Here is a 13,060-nt window from a genome sequence, read left to right on the forward strand (position 1 = left end):
TAGTATTAATTAGTAATTATATATTACCATTGATCAGTTATTAAATAATATTAATTAATTTAAATTATTATATTAATCATTATACACGTATCATTAAGGTTTTATTTATTAATTTGTGTATTTAGTATTTATTTATACTACTTATAAATTTTATAATACGGTCTGAATCAACAAAATGTTCATGATATGAGCCTAACAAATTCGTGTACATAATAATGTGAAATTAGTTAATAATAATAAATTGTAAGTTTTATTGTGCTTTATTTATGGTAATCAAAATTAATAAAAACAAATTTTAAACTATTATTATTATTTTTATTCAAATTGGAAATGTTTTACTTATTGTCCATTATGATTTATATGTATTAATACAAGTACCTATTCCTTTCAGACATATCGAACTTGATCGTGTACTTATGTAGAACTTTATTAGATACTACCTTTATGCCAGGGAGTCAAAGTAGGCTGGACTGGCTTTAGATACAATCGACGCGTGCGACGGCACAAGGCACCATAATCAGAATGGCGCAAAAGAGGCGTTAACATTGTAGTTAAATTTTATCAATGGTTAGCGACACAAGTTATCTTCTATAGATGAAAAAAAAAAGTTTCATAGTGTGATTCAATATAAATTAGATTATTATTATAATTATCATTATTTATTAATCTATCGACATGCAAGGATTTGCCGCACTTTTAGGTACAATTACTGTTTTATAATATTGTTATGTTAGTTCTCTGAATGATTTACAAATATGTGGCATATATGCACGTCTAAAAAGTTATTTTGAACATTTATGATTATGAATGAGGCTTAAGTTATAATATGTATAATGTGGCCCCCCTAGATCCCAAAATTCTGCTTTTTAAGTTATATGTTTAAGTCGTTTAAAATAAAGGGTTGCCAAAATAATTCTTTCACTGAGCAGTGAATGAGCTAATGCCGACCCTGAAAATGTACTGACTTTTCATGGGTTCCGGTTACCGGATTAAAACCGGGTTTTATGTTTTTTCAGGTTTCGGGTAATGGGTTTTATTTTTTCTTATTCTCATGACAAGGAACACCATAATTTTGTCAGATAGGAATGGTTTCAAGGAAATTTCTCTGAAGTTTCAGAAACTACTTCTTTTGCAGAAAATATTTATTTATTATGTTTGATTAACATAATACTTTCTAGAATGGTTGAAGAAAAATTTCTGCGTAGATTATTTAATAATGAACTAACGATTTTCTAAGTGTTATTTATCGTCGGCATTGATGGATAGAAATTAAAAATAAACATTTTTGTAAACAAAATTATTGATTAGCGTGATTAATAACAATCATAATATATTCAACGAAAACATTTCTTGATCGATTTCCTGAATACCTTTGAATATAATCATGTTGCGTATACTGTAATTCATTTGTACATTGTCTGGCTATAATTACTACTATATATTATAACCCTTGAAAAACTACATTCTGCAACAAAATGATTTTAAAAGTGAGTATAAGTTATGGAATATTTGTTTGTTAGTGGTAACATGTTTGAGAGTGTCATTAGGAGTGAACATGGTTATATTCAGTTTTCAATTAGGTGGGGACTCAACATTTTTATGTGTCATCAGAGTACCTCAACTATTTTTATTTCTAAGCACTGATCTTACCATAAAAAATATACTAATATAATGCTGATGTTATAGGCAAGATCAATTCAATCTCAACACGTCTGAAAATCTGGACACTTCACTTGGATCAAATCAAGACAAACAACATAGTCATTTACTTCTAAAACCGACCAAAAAATTATATTTTGCAGTAAAATTACCAATAAAAAAAATACACAATAAGAAAAAAAAAGAACATGGTAAATAAGGTTAACTTTTATGTCACAATGTATTGAATGTCTTTAAAAGCTAAAAAATAGTATTGAATTGAAGAAAAGTAATTTATATTTTCATATTTAACATTAAAACTCGAATATCTATATATGACAATTGATATAAATAATTTGTATAATACTCAACTAGTAGTCCCAAAATCATTATAATTTTTGATATTAAACGACACTTATTAACTAAGTATAGCTAACAATAACAAATTAATGAGCAGCAACCTTTTAAACAATAAATTACTTAATGAAAATGCTATAACTTATTATGTTAGAATGATATTTAACAGCTAAAAATTGACTGGAATACATAAAATCATCTAATAGTTAGTGAAACTTATTAGTTTATCATGAACAATTGTTTAAATATTATATTTTGAGAATAATAAAATATGTCAGACTATTATAAAGCTTTATATGTAAATATCTTAAATAATAATTATAATTATAAAGTATGACAAAGGATTCAATAAAAAATGTAATTAACAATGCAATTGTATAAATTATCAATAAACATATTTAAACTATTTTAATATTAAAAACCGGTTTAGATAAAATATTAATTATACAAATATTTGATGTATTAAACTAATATTAAAATGAAAATAATGAATGAATACTTAATGAATAAAGGATAAACATATAATATATATATATATATATATATATATATATATATATATATATATATATATAATTAAGATACTATGGTTTTATAAAAATAATATATATAGAAAAATTAAGTAAAATTATTGTAATTAATAATCTATGAACAATTTTGAGTTGGTATATTATTATATTATAAATTAACTACTTTTCACAGCCACAGTCATTCAGTATGCATTTAAACTTTTCCAAACTTAAATTATCTTGTGTACAGTTTTCATCAACAGCTGTATGTATCAAATGTAGCCAAGCTTCACGTGTTTCATGGAACCTTTGAGTTTTTTCCATATATTGATTATACTTATCAATATCTTTCAATTCCCTATATACTTCTACCAGTCCTTTAAAATCATACAGTAACCCTGTGTACTGGCGACCATAAGTAGTTTCATCTGAATTATAATAATTAAATTTCCTGTCAATTGTATTAAAATGATATGATTACAGATTATTTAATTTTATTTACATATTGTTATTGATCGAAGATAAAGAAGTTCAGCCTCATGAAATTTTTTTAACTGATATGTATATAAACTTGCTAAATGACCCAGAGATAGTGCAACATCTGGACTGTTCTTACCTAAAATTGATTCTTTGATTTCAATTGCTTTTAAGTGCATTTTTTCAGATTGCTGGAATGTACAATGAAATTCATAAATTTTATCAAATGATTATAATGATTCAAAATTTAGAAAATATAAAAAGAAATTAAGTAATGTATGAAATTATTACCATGTATTTTTCTTGACTTTGATAAAGTCTACCTAGGTTGCAATACGATTTTGCTGTAAGCAGTGCTTTCTCACCAACTGCATTTAAAGAAACTTCTAATGCTTTAAGATGGAGAACTTCAGCTTCATTTAACATATCTTTTTTAATTTTTTCCAACATTCGCTTTATTCCTTCAACACGAGAACCTTTACAATGAAAATGTTAGGTCAAAATAAAAAAAAAGTATAAACAACAATATTTAAGGAAAATATTATACATACTATGTATACTATGTAAACTGCCATGAATATAATGTTCAATACCTCTTTCCAATACATCTAATGCTTTTTCTTCAAGTATTAAAGCTTTTATGCGTCCAGCATTCACAAACAACATATTGTCATGTGGTAATCCAATTTTATTCATAATAAATATACCCTGTAATATGCTACGCCTGGGACAAAATCAAATATTAAATAATGTTTAATAAACAGCGACATGCCCAGGATTGAATCTAGGACAGATATATATATATATTTGTAATCATACAAATTTTTTCTTCATTTTTTCAAGTGGCTGGTAAATTAGTTTTAAATTAACTTGATGAAGTTATTAAGGAACTAATAATAATTAATTTATAATGTGACACGACATCATTTTATTTTAAGTTAATAATATTATATACTAATCCTCTTCGTAATTAAAAATTATATAAACACTTATTGAATTACAAGACTTTATTTAGGATATTTTACTATTTTAGATTAAAACAATTATTATTAATTCCAAATATTATTTTCTCGACATTTCAAATTAATCAATATGATAGTTTTGGCAATACATTAATCAATCAGTGAATGAGTAGTATTTTAATTTTATATGTATGGATTAATGGGTAAAATATAAATGCACAAATATTATGAAACTATAAAATATTTAGTTTTTTTTTTTTTTTAATACATTATTCTAAAAGTTTTTGATTTAAAATTGTTGTTATATAATTAAATTAAAACCAGTAAGAAAACAGTTTTATTGTTTAAGAGTTTAAATAATAGGGTAGGACTAAATTTACTAAATCTTACCACTGGACATGTCTTAGTTTGTAATAATTTAAATGATAAGATTTTCTTACATAGCTTCACTAAAGTCAGTTGTTGAATAGTCACAAACATATCGAGCATATGCATAATCTACAAAAACAACCGCAGTGTGTAAATTGTAGTAACCAAATAAATTTCGTTTAGAGTCTAAAGCAGTCTAAAATTAAGAAAGTCAAATTAGTCAATTCAATTAAAAACATGAACAGATGTACTACAAAAAATTCTTACGTAATAACTGTGAATACTATCTTTTGCTAAATCTGCTTTCAAGGAGTAGCATGCTTCGCTCAATAACATATCTACATGAATATTTTGATCAATATCTTTTTCATAAGTGTATAATTGATCAATCAATTTTTTTGCCATGCTCAATTTATTCAGAGCAGAACAAACTTTAATGACATGACTAATGACCAAAAGTTTTAGGACATCTGCACTTTTATCATGAAGTTCATTAACTGCTTTGACAGCCCATACCCAAGCCTAAATAGTCAAAATTAAAAAAAATCATTAAATATAACATAACCAGAAAATACTCAACAAATACAATCAAACCTCATTAAATTCCATTAATACATAGTAATACTGTGAAACAGCTATATAGGCATAAGCTATACACAATGTTCTTCCTTCTATTTTCTCAAGGATACTAATAGTATTTAGTATATGTTGCAAAACCATTTTAGCTTCATCAAAATTATGATAATTTGATACAACTAATAACCACCTAGGGAAAATAATAACTTATTAAATAAATTATTAATTGTTAAATGAAGTTAAATGAAATGTAATTCAAGATTTTTTTTTAACTTTGTCAAGCATTGGATAATTTTGATCAGTTCTAAATTTCGATCAAGACACACCCATTTTGTAGATATTATATTGTATGTATGAGATAAAACGAAAGCACTTTCACTGAGCCAACCACTATCACCGAGAAAAATTCCTATTTATCAATAGATTTAAACATTAATACATTTTCAAAAAACTATAAACATTTTATTTTACCAACCTAATTTGAGACCTTGTTCAATATAATGAAAATGAAGATTATCATTGTTTTCTTCTAGTATTTCAGTTTGAATCCATTTTTCAGCAAATTGTTTTGGAAATTCAAAACCTTTAATCTGAATACAAATCTAAACAGCACATTTAATGCATGTAACTATGTAAATATAATGAAATTCAAACAAATAACTGACAAAAATAACTGACTATTTAAATATTGTTTTCTTCATATTTTACCTGAAATATAGTAAAAAGTTGACTTCGACATTCAGTAATTTCTACTAATTTGAAAAATAAATCTAAATCAAAATGATTACAAAAATTGCATTCATCGACAAATTTGGTCTAAAAAAAAAAAATACATATACATATAAATATTTACTATAAATAATATTGGAATTACAGGTTAATTTTACTCACAGTTTTATTAAAATAAATGTTGTTAAATTTTATTTTTTTTATTTGTAAATTTATTTATAATAATAACAAATCTATTACAATAAATTAAAACTCACTGGAGTAGTATTTTTTAAAAAGTATTGTTAAACTTTTCCAAATTTAAAAAAATTATTAATTATAATTTTTTTTTTTTTTTTTAATTATTCCAATAAACATACTATACAAATGTTAACTTATAAGAGTAAAATTATGAATACCTCATTTAAACTTGGCTTAACAAACATATATAATATTATAATATATAATATATATAATATATAATATTAAATAATTCAATTTAAATTTAAAAATATTATTGTATAAATATGTAAATAGTAAATTATGAGCAGTAGTTAAATATGGGGAAAATATAAAACAAATTTTTAGATATAAGATAATACATGTAAAAAATATATAGAAATATGAAGTTTTTCTTATTAAGAATAGAATTATTCAGAAGTACTAAGAGTTTATTTAATGACAATTTTTTTAATTTTTAAATTATTTATTTTGAATTGTATATTTTTTTATTTAATTAAATTAAATTAAAGAATTTAGGTCCAAGATAATAAATTAATTCCTAACTAAAAGACAATTTACAAATACCTATTGTAACATCAATGTTTATGATATAAATATTATATTATTACTACTATACGTATATATACAATTAATCATAACTGCAACAATTTTAATTTAGACCTAATTATAGTTTTACGCAATATATTAATAAATTGTTAAATAGATAGATGATAAATGGTAGTACAGAAAAGTAATTATTGTAATTCCTCAGTATTTTTTATGAGACCATTTTAGAAATATTTGTATTTAATTTAAATACATTTACCACAAGATTAAATTTTACACATTAGAGGATTTAATGAGGTACTCATATTTTCCATTAATTTAATTTATAAACAACTATGACTGGTCACATACTCACTAAGGCTATAATAGTAAAAACAGTTTAAATACCTACAATATTAATATGCTACCTATAATAATAAAATAACATAATTAGATATTGTCTTTATAATTTAATAAGATTTTTAAAAAAGTAATATCTAAAAGTATGAAAAATCATTATAAACTGTTTTTAACTGTAACACTTTATTTATACTTTGATATTTTGAAATTTAAATTTAAAAGATAAAACAATTTTTAATCAATGAAAACTAATATTTATAATATTGTATCTAACTGAATTTAAAAACAATACTTATTATTGATACTAAAGGTTTGAATAATAATTAAGTACAGTTAAATTTCAATTTGATAGTTTATTATACCTTTTTCTTTTTGCCTTTCTTCAATTATCATTTATTATAATATGTTAAATTATATTAAGTTTAAATGTAAGTATAAATTTAAGTTTTCAATAAGATTTTATTCATGCTAATATGAGCAAAACAAGTATCTATCATAATCAATACACCTTGCACTTTACATTATCAATAAGAAAATAATTAAATGTATATGAATTAAACTGGTTCTTTGTCCACATTTTCTTTAAAGCCAGTTAATAAATATAATAAAAAGTCATAAAAATTTATAAAAATTTTAAAGTAAAATTAATAAGTTTATAAAAACATGAAGAACACATTATTGGTCTAATTTAGGCCTAACACATATTTATCACAATTAAATATAGATATGCAATATAATATAATAATAATGCTATGATTATTATTTTTACTTGTTGATTATTAGCAAACTCTTCATGAGTTCCAGAGCTTATTGGTTTATAAGCCATATGAGCTAAACTTCCTCGATGCCGTACTGACATTTGAGCAATTTCACGGCCTCGTTTTATCGAAGTGAGCATACCATGCATGGGATTTACATGACCGTACACAAATTCTGGATTCTCGTTGTTAACATGTAAAATCTATAAATATAATTAATTTTTTTTACATAAATAATTAGAAAAAGTTAAAATTTTGTAAAAATTTATTTCCAACCTTCCATATGATTTGCAAAACTATTGATGGTGGATAATACTTCAACACGTGGATCAAAATCTCTTCATTCATGGAATGACATAACTCATTTAATGTCAAATTGTAAAGTGACTCAATGCAAGGACTTATTTTACTCATAATGATCTACATTGAAAAACAAAAACAAAAAAAAAATTTCAATAAAAAAACATACATGCTGTCAAATACATGTATGCACTGTATTCAACATTACCGACAGTGGAATGCTAACGAGTATGTGTAACGTTAATCAGACAAAGACTTCATTTGATTTTGGGATTTATTATTTCACTGTCACTAATTATAAATACTACAATACTCCAACACTAGGTTCAATTATCACTGGATTCCAAACAACATTTCCATCTGAAACTATTTAATTGTTGAATACTATGAGCCACTTGTGTTATCACCATGACACTTCGCTATCACTCATCAGCTGCCTTTATACCATATTCTATGCTAACTCCGTTATCTGAACCTCGGTTTACTTAGGTATACAAGGTATATATAAGTTATATAGGCTTACTAAGTTATATCTTAAACCGTGGTCTGAACGATATCCTTACACCTGCGGCCACGCACAAAAGCATACCATACATTGCTAGAGACCCATTGCCAAATCGCGAGCTCTGATTGATTGTATTTAACTGATGATAACAATTTAAATTTGGAGCACTGATAAGTGATAATTGATATACCAATTTAACATTTTAAAAATGTTTAACGATCTGTTGAATTTGAATTTTAAAAACATTATTTTCCCAGTATCATTTGACTATGATATTACCAAAACTCATGGTACTCGTGTAGAATTAAGATGTAATAATGCCAAATCAATAAGTGAAATAAATACTTGGGTTGGTGGGTTTGGGAAGTTAAATAATACCCATTGGAACTTCCGATCTAGTGTTCCAAATGGAACAAGAATAGTGGGTTCGTAAGTAATAAATTATTATACATACATAATAGCATCTTATGGTATCGTATCGTATAGATATTCAAATGATAATTGTTTGTAGAAAAAAATTTGTTTACCATCATAATGCATTTCAAAAGCCTAGTAGAGATGACAACAAAAAATGCTGATTGCCCAGCAACTATACAAGCAACAGTAAAAATAAATATTATGTCTACAAGAAATATAGAATCCATTCAATAAGGTTGAGTAAAATTAAGTATATTGATTTATTAATGTTAAAATGTTTTATAATAACCATAATTATAAATTTATTATATATTATATATTATTATATATTGATGCACGCCACTTGCTACATAATTTACCATTCCACACGCCTCGTGACTTTGATAGACGCTTGGCCTAATACGTTTAGATTTCTTTACATACATTAAGTGTAGATGGTGATGGTTCGGACCACTGAGATAATACATATATTTTTTTTATTAGTCATCATCGAACTATAAGTGTTTCACTATGCATTTAGTATCAATAAGCAACTGAAAAATAACAAAAAATGCGAATCCATAGTTGAAAAGAAACAATTTCTTTGGACAAAATTATTGACCCAAAAGCTAAAATTTAACGATAAAAATATTTAATAATTATTAAAGCTAAGTAATATTGGTATTTCATACGGATTATTTTTCTAAGAAATAAGATAGGTATTTTGATGGTTAAAACGTTTTTTTTTTTTTTTAAAAAAAATAATGAATAAATGAAAGGCATAAATAACAAATGTTGACTTTTATAGTTGATAAATTTGATTAAATTGATGATTCAGTCGATCGTAAAAAGTAAAAATAGTTATAATTTATTCTACATACCAAACTTTTGGTTGCACGATTGATTAAAAAAGTAATTCAATTAAAAAATAAGTAATTACACATAAAACTAGTTACTAATTAAAAGTGAAGATTTGCATTTTTTGTTATAATATTTAGGTATGTTTGAAATATAATTTGATAATCAACGGTAACAAGAAACTCATTTTATTTTACTATTTAAAAACTATTATGATTTTAAACAACATTTTGAATCCTGAGTGTAGCGAATTGGATATGATTTTAAAATTATTATTATTTAAGAGCCACATTGATAAACTATGAATGTCGATCCACACATACATAATGGTGTTCAATGTCTTAGAATACTACACATTGATCCGTAATCAATAGCTGCATACCAATGGTGTTGTTCTTTATACAGCTGTGGTACATTGATACGAGTATGTGAATTGCTCTACTAAAATATACCAACTCAGCAACAACGCGATAACATTGAGCCATTAGAGCGTGACGTGCATAGACTATACGAGATTTTATTTTCGATTTTATGTAAAATCTTTACTCTGTGATCTATGCGTACATATGAGATATTTGCACATACCATAACATTGACCGTCAGAAAATTTGTGTCGTCATGTAAAAATAATGTGAAAATTTTTCGCACGTTTCGTGAAAACAGAGAGAATAAGATGTGCATATTTAGAAGGGATGCATGTACAAAATTATTTATTTTTTTTACTCCTTGACTTGACCAAAAATTAAGTTAATAAAGGGCGTTTATATTATTGTTGTGGGCCGGGATATCTTGGCACGTCGCACAACAATAAAAAAAAATGAGAAATATAATAACACTAGTAAATAAAAAAAAAAAAGAAAAAAAAAAAGAGAGATACATATGTACTTAGTACATATGAATATTAAATAATTATTAAAACATCAATTTCTTATGAATCGGAGGTAAACTTAACTTTGAACAGGTATTATTTGAATATTATAACTATAAATGGCAGATTGCTATCTGTAATGAACAGCTGTTTCACAAATTAAATTATAATAATTATAATATTTATGTGGTACACTATATTAACAAGTATATAACACGTTTATTTTATTTTTCTTCGAATTAATTAACATTATATTTTAATAATAGATTTATACGGACTTAAAAATGCCGTTAACACACGTGAAACGTTGAAAAATCATATTCAATTTTGAAGTCTCTGTAAAAAAAAAAGAATAAATTATATTATAATTATAAATTAAGTATCATTATTCTGTAATGTGCATACACATTATAACAGTGACGGTGCTAGAGTTTGTGAGGCCCTGGGCAAAATTAATGTTGGGTCTTACAATTTATATTAATAAAATATGTTAAGTTCAGTTAAATCAGAACCGCGTGGCCTTAATTATAATTTAAGGCGCGGGGCCCTGGGCAACTGCCCCTATTGCCACCCCCTCGTGCCGTCCCTGCATTATAATGTCACGGGCATACATTCTATCACATATTGTTACAGATATATGTAAATATTATATCGATTGCACAATGATTGCACAATGATTCCACTATGGTGGGCATGTATAGTTATTACACATTGTGGTACACACTTAGGAATATAATAATCAGGATGCACTCTTGACCACAACATAAGGATGTTACAATTAATGCATATATTTTAATGCTTGAATGCATGTAAATGGGAAACACAGTAGTGGAAAATAGCAAATACCTATATTAAAATAATGACTTACCGAATGAACGAGTTAATGATAGTCATAAATCACGTATAAAATAATAATCATACGAATAATATATTAGAATATATATATATGCGACAAATAATCAGAAGTTATACGCATGAATTATTAAACATAGGCCACATCCTTATCTAACAGAGAAAACTCCATGTATGAAATTCGCGTATGAGTAATCACATCCGGTGGTGCACACAAGTAAATGACCAAACGATTAGAGATGTCCATGACATCGGGGTATAAAAGGGTATCCTGAACAGGCCCTAATTCAGATGTGTTTCAGTCTTGTTAATGCACACACCTTCACGCCAGTTTGTTTTATAAATTAATTATTTGGACTTAGAATATTTCAATAAAGTTAATATTTTTAAAGTCTTGAGTTATTTATTTCAACATAATTATTATTCTACATTGATTACGAAGCTGAATAGTTGAGTATACTCATCTCTCGTTGCACTGACCGGTACCCATATACCGGCACGCAACAATTCTACAAAATTATCTATTTTCCTATGCTTATTGCTCAATAATGCTTATTTGATAATTATTGCAGAATCAGTATATTTCTCATTCTTTAATTTTTTTTTATTTCAAAACTGCAAAACTGCTGTCCTTGTTCATACTTCATCAATGATTAACTACATCGTCAATGGATAAATGCTTTGAATGTTAGAAGAATTTAGTTTAATGAAAACAAATGTGAATTAAATGTTTGTTTTGTGAATTTGTGATTATTTTAATATACTTAGTTTATAGAGAAGTTACATAATATATATATATTTTCAAAATTAAAATTCAACAGATCGTTAAACATTTTAAAAATGTTAAATTGGTATATCAATTATCACTTATCAGTGCTCCAGATTTGAATTGTTATCATCAGTTATATACAACCAATCAGAGCTCGCGATTTGGCTATGGATTTCTAGCAATGTATGGTATGCTTATATGCTGCGGCCACTAGGCGAACTTCCTTTAACTCTTTCCAGCATGGCGAGACAATGTTTATCCCACCTAAACACCGACCGTTGCTGCACGGCGGTAAGAAAAATAACCCACCCTATAAACTAATTTTTTTTTATACTATAAATGGATATTATTTTCCCTGTTCTATTAATATATATGTGCATAAGCGTGTGCAGACATAACTGGCAGGGTAGTCAAACATAATACATTATCATTTAATATTAACAAAAAATTTGCATTCGTAACTTCATTTAACTTAAAAACTATATTTCTCCAGTATTCTTACATTTTTTTTAACGTTAACTAATGTTTTGAAGTGGTTGAAAATAGTATGTTTATTTATTATTGTGATCATATTGAATATTTTGGTGAGGGTGGGAAGTTTCACAGAATAGTCAAGTACCTACCCTGACTACCCCGTGTGCACGCTTATGTATATGTGTATACTGTTATTAATCGGATTTAAAATTAAATCAAGATATATCATTATTTTTCCACGAATTTTATATGATAATGGTATTTTGATTGAGCCTACAGTTCGTTTTTCTGACTAAAATATTAATTTGTACATTTCAGTCGTTTCTGTTTGTTGAATCTTTCCTGAGTTTTTATATAATATAAATAATACTATATATTTTAAGTGTGTGAACTATTAAATGAAAAATAATTATTAATTTTTTCGATAAATTGATTTTTGTGGTGGTACGAATTTTAACCCGTGGTGCTGGTTGGGTCGTTTTTGTTTCATTTTTGTCACTTTTTAGTTTTTGTTTCGAACATTTATTGGTGTAATAATGAATCATAATTTGTACGA

At 25.7% G+C, this 13,060-nt stretch overlaps 1 protein-coding gene and 1 pseudogene across 2 annotated transcripts; one reads left to right on the plus strand and one right to left on the minus strand.

The window, feature by feature from the left end:
- Positions 1–2,632: 2,632 nt before the first annotated feature.
- LOC112690101 (amyloid protein-binding protein 2) lies at positions 2,633–8,391 on the minus strand. 2 transcript variants are annotated; one of them, XM_025564024.1, is made up of 14 exons: positions 8,306–8,391; positions 7,991–8,148; positions 7,759–7,902; positions 7,494–7,685; positions 5,597–5,704; positions 5,364–5,490; positions 5,162–5,297; positions 4,907–5,078; positions 4,580–4,834; positions 4,384–4,508; positions 3,533–3,705; positions 3,273–3,457; positions 3,007–3,172; positions 2,633–2,932 (listed from the first exon to the last, which is right to left on the minus strand). In XM_025564024.1, the coding sequence occupies exons 3-14, from the start codon at positions 7,894–7,896 to the stop codon at positions 2,685–2,687; spliced, it is 2,025 nt and encodes a 674-aa protein (XP_025419809.1). In that variant the 5' UTR covers positions 7,897–7,902; positions 7,991–8,148; positions 8,306–8,391; the 3' UTR covers positions 2,633–2,684. The 2 variants fall into 2 exon arrangements, with proteins under 2 accessions (XP_025419809.1, XP_025419808.1); XM_025564023.1 differs by lacking the exon at positions 8,306–8,391 and having other exon boundaries at positions 7,991–8,201.
- Positions 8,392–8,479: 88 nt separating this feature from the next.
- Positions 8,480–9,055, plus strand: LOC112690102 (annotated as a pseudogene).
- Positions 9,056–13,060: the final 4,005 nt, after the last annotated feature.

Source organism: Sipha flava, unplaced genomic scaffold (assembly GCF_003268045.1).
Source record: "Sipha flava isolate LNK unplaced genomic scaffold, YSA_version1 48_pilon_pilon, whole genome shotgun sequence".
Classification (NCBI taxonomy): Eukaryota; Metazoa; Arthropoda; class Insecta; order Hemiptera; family Aphididae; genus Sipha; species Sipha flava.

Excerpts from the sequence above, each read along its gene's own strand:
- LOC112690101 (XM_025564024.1), bottom strand. The coding sequence starts at position 7,896 with ATGAGTAAAATAAGTCCTTGCATTGAGTCACTTTACAATTTGACATTA. Across the intron at positions 5,298-5,363 it reads TGAACAAGGTCTCAAATTAG|GAATTTTTCTCGGTGATAGT; the intron begins GTTGGTAAAATA and ends ATTGATAAATAG. Across the intron at positions 3,458-3,532 it reads CAGTTTACATAGTATACATA|GTTCTCGTGTTGAAGGAATA; the intron begins GTATGTATAATA and ends TTCATTGTAAAG.